This window comes from Artibeus jamaicensis, unplaced genomic scaffold (assembly GCF_021234435.1).
Source record: "Artibeus jamaicensis isolate MK-2021 breed Jamaican fruit bat unplaced genomic scaffold, CSHL_Jam_final contig_1832, whole genome shotgun sequence".
Taxonomy (NCBI): Eukaryota; Metazoa; Chordata; class Mammalia; order Chiroptera; family Phyllostomidae; genus Artibeus; species Artibeus jamaicensis.
In genome coordinates, this window is record NW_026521362.1 from 54,481 (window position 1) to 62,359 (window position 7,879).

The window sequence follows — 7,879 nt, forward strand, 5'->3', positions numbered from 1 at the left end:
TATCCCCAAATAAAAGTCCTGGAAACATCACTGTGAGGCATGCACCTCAGACCTAACATTTGAATTCAGGTAAAGTTTGGTTAATGAGTATCTGGGATAGCCTTTTTCAATGATTCTTGGAGCAGAAACATCAGTGGGGAGAAACATCAATAAAACATCATTGAGAAGACGAAGCTAATATGGAGAGAGGCCTCTCTCTAAAAGACAAGGACCTGCAGACTGGAGGGTCCTGGGAAAAGGAAGGGACAGGTCATGTCAAATCAGCCCACACCCTCCCACGTTGTGCACTAGGAGAGGTGAGAGGGAGCAGAGGCAATTTAGCTCCCACTGTTAATGAACATCAACAACTTATTTCTTCTCTTTATCCCTCCCTTTCTCCTTCCTTCCTTCACCAAATCTGTCCCCCTCCTTCTCTCTCTTTCTTTCTTCCCTTTCCCCTCCTCCTCCTTCTTCTCTAACCACCTTCTCTTCCTCCTCCCCCTTTTTCAGTTCCCACTCCCAATTAATGGACTATTCTCAGTTACTGTGACTGAGGATCCACCTAAGAAAAGCCTGGTCCAAGTCCTAGCTCTGCCACTGTAGTTGTACCTTGTTAACCTCCCTTGCTTTCTCTGAACTCAACTTCCTTGTTTTATGGAGGAAATAACGAAATATCTGCTAACCCCACCTAAAACGGCTAATGTAAAGATCAAGTGCATCGGTGGATATAAAAGCTTGTTTGTTTGTTTGTGCTCATAATTGCTAAAGAAGTGAATAAAATTTGGATGGAACCTGCATGATTCTCTTGGTGGGGCTGTGAATAGGTATAGGTCTTCTGGAGCACAAAAATTCTTTACAAAGTGTATTCCCTTTGAGTATTTCTGTGAATCAGCCTATGCAAATAGATTTAAATGTAAAAAATCTTCAGGTCTGAAAATATCTATTTCAGTGGTGTTTAAAATAGAAAATACTTTTACCCTAAAAGTAGAAAATAGACTATATAATGTGCATCTTGACATCCTTAAACAATATATTTCAAAGAAAATGTCATAATATTGGGAAAATGTTAATGGCATCAAATTAAGGGAAAATTCAGGATGCAAAGTTATACAATTCTAACTATTTAAAAATCTATTTATTAAAAGGATGGGAAGAAAAGAAAACCGGTTGATATTTATTATTAGATATCTATGTTTAGGGGTTTTTAAGGTGTATTTTTAATGATTATTGGGTTTTTTAAATATTTTTCAATTTTAAATAATGGACATAAGCTACTTAATTATATCTAATCATATATATATATATATATCTTATATATTGTTTAAATATATGTGACAAAATAAATACTAGGGAAATACAATTTCCCTAGCAGTATTCTATAAAGAATTTTCTTTTCATATTTCTTGTGAAATAAGAGAAATCTTAATAATAGGAAATATTGAATAATGGTTATTTTCAAGATAGTATTGTTAATTTTGTTGAGCTATGGTATACTTTAATAAAATGTGAATAAGTGAAGTTCTGCTCTAAATGCAGGTGTTAAACAGGGAGCTGAATTGTAATGAGCTCTCAGCACCCAGCAGTATTGTCAATAAAATTGTATTTATCTCCAGGAACCAGAACAGTCAAATAATTATGTATGAATTAGATTTAGTTTAGAAACCTGCATAACTTGTTGGGGTGGAAATGATTGTTGGAGACATACAGAATTTTAAGTTGCTTCAGAGAATGAGGATGACTTCAGCTCCTAGTGGGACCTCTGACATTTTGCTAACTGAATGGGTAAAATTTGTGTTGGGAAAATCAGAAGGTATATCAGCAGAGGAAACAAGAGTTTTTCCTCAAGTTGGAAATACTTTTTTGCCTTCACATCCCCAAACATCACTGGTAGGTTGTGTGTTTTTGTTCCTAAATCCAAATGGTAGAGAATGTATTCATCCATAAAATCCAGGTAAGCATTGTTAACAGGAACAAATCTTTCTCTGGGAAAAATAATATGAAAAAGATGTAAAGAGATTTAGATAGAAATCACACAAAAGAGAAAAGATATCAGTCTATACCTATGACAACCAAATGCTGAACCTAAACCTTCATTTAGGATTAAATGACTTTTTGAGAAGCAAATATTATTATAACAAAACCAACACCAATAATAATACTGGCTTATATTTTCTGTACACATAGGCATAGCTTTAAGCATGAAGATTGCATACTGCCATAAAAACAGTGTATAATAAATACATTACATCATTTAACCCCATAACCATTCTATTAAGTAAGCAATACTAACTAATTCAATTTACAAATGAAGGAGCCAAGGCTTACAGAAGTTGAGAAATGAGCAAGATTTTACAACAAGTAGATTACAGAACAGTCTGTTTTATTGAGTTCTCTCTGGCCCTCGTGGTCATTTTCTTCTCTGTGTGGGAGGCTATGTAACATAAACTACTGGGATCAGTAGTAGTCAGATTGCCTGGGTTCCACTCTCAGTTCAACTGTGTGTGTGTATATATATGGTTGAACGTTTTCTTATCTATAATGGGTGTGGTGAAAATAACTGCTTTGCAATATAGCCCAAAGGAATGTTTGAGCCTAGCTGAGTTACTATCCTTCCTCTCTCTCTCAGTAAAATAAGGTAAGACAGTCAACTGTCTTTGATTATTACAGTAGTGATTATGTACTTCTTTAATTATTAGTAATAAATTATCTACTCCATATCACAAGGAGTCAAGCCATCTTTGCCAAGAACTATCTGACTTCTTTGCTCTATGTTCCTTCCAATTCTCTGTAAATACCTCTAAACATCTTAACAAAATGTTTGTATTTTTCTATATTTCCAATGATCTCCAACATTAAGAAAATAGTTTAAAAGCACTGGTGCCCAGGCCCCAATGAATTTAGACTCTGAAAGTAGGTTTTCAATCTTCCCAGATGATCTGATGGGCAATCAAAATTGAGAATCCCTCTTTAGGCCTTTGTTCCTGAAACACCCTTCTCCTTTCCCTCCATTTTTCACAGTTCTGAGTCCTACTCACTGTTCAAGGTCAAGTTCAAATTTCACCTCCTCCAGGATGGCTTTTCCAAGCATCTTCCTTACCCAGTTTATATGAATTTCCATCCCCCAATGTGTTCCTAAAGCATTTATTTCACATTTAGGCTGAGAGATAGGATTTCACATGCTAATTTTCTGTCTCCCCAGAAAAATTGGGAATTTCTTCATGTGAGCTGTCTTATATATCTTTTTTTAATCCCCAAGTCTTAACAAATTATATTTGTTGAATTAAATTTAGCTGTTCAGGAAGTGGAACTGAATACTATTATTTTTTTCCTCAAAAACATTTAAGGTAACAGATTCTTATTTAGTGGATCATAGCTGATTTCAAAAATAAAGCATTCCATGTTGTTATAAACTTCACTACTTCAGAACAAGCCTCAAAGCCTCAAAGCAAAAGGATCCCTCCTTTCTTCTCCTGGTGAGGGGCAAGAAGACATTTACCAGTACTCCCTTGTTAGAAAAACTGTGGGCAATAAACTAGCAGCCTTGCAGAGGGAGCTTGTTAGAAATGAATAATCTCAGCCCCTGTCCTAGACCTATTGAATCAAAACCTGCCTTTTAAGCAACTCTTATGTGATTTCTGTGCACATTAAAGTTTGAGAAACATTGCCATCCACTTTTTCTTCCAACTTCTTCTACACTTTGTTTGACTCTGCCAAAACTTCTTTCCCTCTCAGGAGATTTTTCTTGTATTCCCAATTGAATCTATAAATCCCTACTCCAGAAAAGTTTCCTTCATCTACTCCAGTGGTTCTAAACCCTGACTTTTTATCAGAGTTTCCTGGGGTGCTTTAAAAAGTGCTGGTACCTGAGCCCCACACCTAGAAATTTCAATTCAGATTGTCAGGAAGATATGAACCTTTGTATTTTAAAAATCACTGATGTAGTCCAACTTTTCTATCTTCAAAAAGAAATTCTCCAACCATTAATTATATTCTCTTATATTAATTATAATACTATTAATTCATTAGTTTAGGAGACATTCTTTAGTTTTCCTTGATGATCTATTTGATAGTTAATGATCCCTTGACCAGAAAGTGAGGGAGAAGGCATGTCTGTAAATTTGTATTCCTCTGGGCTCATCAAAGCACTTCTAACACTTCTGGCCAAGATGGAGACATAGGTAGATACACTGTGCCTCCTTGCACAACTAAAGAACAATAACAAATTTTAAAAACAGCCAAAACTGCCAGAAAATTGAACTGAATAGAAGTCCAACAAACAGGGAGTTAAAGAAGAAACATTCGTCCAGACTGGTAGGATGGGCATCCAGAGTGGAGATGACTCCCAGCAAGGTGGTGGTTGGAGGAGTGGGGTGGGTGAGATTGTGGCTAGAGGACCAGTGGCCCCATATTTATGTGCAGATAAACTGGGAGGAACAACTGGAGAGTGAGACAGACAGTGCAAACCAGGGTTCCAGCATGAAAAAGGAAAGCCTCAATATCTCTAGCAGTAAAAACCTGTATGGGTTGTGGCTGTGGGAGAAACTCCCAGACTCACAGGAGAGTTTGTTAGAGAGACCCACAAGGTTCTAGAATGTACACAAACCCACTACCTGGGATTCGGCACTAGAAGGGCCCAATTTGCTTGTGGGTGTCGGGGGAAGTGACTGAAAGCTGGCCGAGAGCCTATCAAGCAGCATTGTTCCCTCTGTATGCCCCTCTCTGACATACAACACCACAATGCAGTGACATGGATTGCCCCACTCTGATGAATACATAAGGCTTCACTCCTTACTACGTAACAGGCCCACTGAGGCAAAAAAATATGGCCCCAATGAAAGAACAGATCAAAGCTCCAGAAAAAAATACAGCTAAGTGGCGAAGAGATAGCCAACCTATCAGATGCAGAGTTTGACACACTGGTAATCAGGATGCTCACAGAAATGGTTGAGTATGGTTGTAAAATAGAAGAAAAAAATGAAGGTTATGAAAAGTTAAATAAAGGAAAATGTACAAGGAACCAACAGTGATGAAAAGGAAACCAGGACTCAAATCAACAACTTAGAACAAAAGAAAAAAATAAACATTCAACCAGAAGACAATAAAAAAAACAATTCAAAAAAATGAGGATAGTCTTAGGAACCTCTGGGACAGCTTTAAACATTCTAATATCTGAATCATAGGGGTGCCAGAAGGAGAAGAACAACAGCAAGAAATTGAAAACCTACTTGAACAAATAAGGAAGGAGAACTTACCCAATCTGGCAAAGGAAATAGAATTCCAGGAAACCCAGGAAGCTCAGAGAGTCCCAAAGAAGTTGGATCCAATGAAACACACACCAAGGCACATCATAATTCCATTACCCAAGATTAAAGATAAAGAGAGAATCTTAAAGGCTGCAAGAGAAAAGGAGAGAGTTACCTATAAAGGGGTTCCCATAAGCCTATCAGTAGATTTCTCCAAAAAACCTTGCAGGCAAAAAGGGGCTGAAAAGAAGTATTTAAAGTCATGAAAGGCAAGGACCTACATCCAAGATTGCTCTATCCAGCAGAGCTGTCATTTAGAATGGGAGAGCAGATAAAGTGCTTCTCATATAAGGTCAAGTTAAAGGAGTTCATCATCACCAAGTCCTTATTATATGAAATGTTAAAGGGACTTATCTAAGAAAAAGAAGGAGATCAAAACTACAAATATTAAAATGACAACAAACTCACAACTATCAACAACTGAACCTAAAAAAAACAACCCACAAAAACAGACTAAACAAACAACTAGAATGGGAACAGAATCACAGAAATGGAGATCACATGGAGGGTTATCATCAGGAAGGGGCAGAGGGCAGAATGGAGGAAAAGGTACAGGGAATAAGAAGCATAAATGGTAGGTACAAAATAGACAAGGGGAGGTTAAGGATAATATAAGAAGTGTAGAAGCCAAAAACTTACATGTACAACCCATGGAAATGAACTAAGGGGGGAATGCTGGTGGGAAGGGGGATGCAGAATTGAGGAGAATAAGGGGGGATGGGACAACTATAATAGCATAATCAATCAAATATATTGAAGAAATTTTTTAAAAGCACTTCTGAGATGATCATTCTATCATTAACCAAAGGAAAGACCACTTTAAGGTATTATGCCAAATTCAAACCAGTATGAATCTTGCAATAACAATACTATTTTTTTTGTTTTACAATACTTCAATCTTCCCCAAATATAGAATTTTTACTAAATAGATCACATGCACTTTTTCTCCTCAACCTTGTGTTGCATTTTCTTTCCTTTTTCTAAAATGTGGGATGAAAGGGGTGCTGGGAATATGGTCTTTCAGCAAGCCACAACACAGCAAGGTCAGTGTTAGAAACTGGTAATCAAAGAAAAGTGCTGGCCAAGAAGAAGTCTTTCCATTTTACCATTACCTTCATCTTCATAATTTTTCTTTTTCTTCTTCCTAGGCTTCCCCAAACCAATGAACACGGTAAGAGTCTGCTCTGTTTGGGATGGGTAAGTGGAAAATTTTCTGAAACTCCGACATGATGGAGGCTCTATAAGCAATGCATTGGATACAACTCAGCCAATCAAAGGAATGTGCAAAAATTCTTTAAGCCTCCTGAAGATTAAATCTCTATTATGTTCTGTGAACCTGGGGCAATAATTAGAGCTGAATTTGCAGACAGCTTTGGCAGATTTATGCCCACCCATGAGATGAATAACATGCATGGTATTTTAGAAGTGAATTCTATGTAAAGTAGATCACAAAGCATATGAACTCACTTCATATTATGCTGCAACACAGTTAAATCTCCCTTAGGCACTAGGAGGCCCCTTTAATTATTTCTCAGATATTTCAGTCCATAGTCCTGGAATTAAAGACTGAACTCCAGTCTGAACTTTGAATTTCTTCACTCATGCAGGTTATTTAATGTTTTGCATAATTTTTTAATTCACTTCCTTTTAAAGATTTTATTTATTTATCTTTAAAGGAAAGGGGAAGGGAGGGAGAAAGAGAGGGAGAGAACATCGATGTGAGATATCTATTGATCAGTTGCTTCTTACACTACCCTAACTGGGGATCTGGCCTGCAACACAGGCATGTGCCCTGACTGGGAATCCAACCAGCAACCTTTCAGTTCATAAGCCGATGCTTCGTCCACTGAGCCATACCAGCCAGGGCTTGCTTCACTCTTAAAATAATTGAGATATAATTGGCATATTGCCCCACTTTCTTAGATGAGTCAAATTCCCCCAAGAACCAAGGAATGAAACTGTCATTGAAGAAAATTTGCATTGTATTTATTTTGTTTTGTATTCTGAGCTGTGTTTCAACTATATCATCTCTAAACTTAAGAAATTTAAATACTGTAGAGGTCTATCTCCTAAACATTTAATAGAAAATCCAAAGAACATCAATCTGATCAAAATAAATTTAAAAAATAAAATTACTTACCCAACATATTTATTCCTGTTAGATCCCATGGATATGTTGGAAGCAGGTAAAGTTGAAGTCATACTTTTTTTTTTTTTAAGATTTTATTTATTTATCCTCAGAGGGGAAGAGGGGAAGGAGAGAGGGAGAGAAATATCAATGTATTGCTCCCCCCCGGCGAAGTCATACTTTGTAGTGTGTGGATAATCACTCTTAAATTGATGTCAGGAAATAAATATATAATGAGTTGCTATTCAATTATAGCACAATCATAATAGTTCAGCTCCAAGTTAGAATAACACCTTCCCTTAAAACCTACATTTTCTTCTAAAATCAGTAGTGGAACTTTACTCTTAGCATTCAAACTCCCTTACCAATTCAAAAAATACCCTCCTTGACATGGCCTTTTATACTATAGATCAGCTCTTGAAGCAGCACTTCCGTAAGAAGATCGGACCTTTCGAAGGTATGGCATCCC

At 36.8% G+C, this 7,879-nt stretch overlaps 1 protein-coding gene across 1 annotated transcript in view; it reads right to left on the reverse strand.

The window, feature by feature from the left end:
- UPP2 (uridine phosphorylase 2) overlaps window positions 1-7,484 on the reverse strand; it is a 29,569-nt gene extending 22,085 nt beyond the window's left edge. Inside the window, 2 exon segments of the mRNA XM_037138324.2 lie at window positions 1,844-1,961; window positions 7,423-7,484. Of these exon segments, the coding sequence (XP_036994219.2) occupies window positions 1,844-1,961; window positions 7,423-7,484 (180 nt within the window).
- Between the last annotated feature and the right edge of the window lie 395 nt (window positions 7,485-7,879).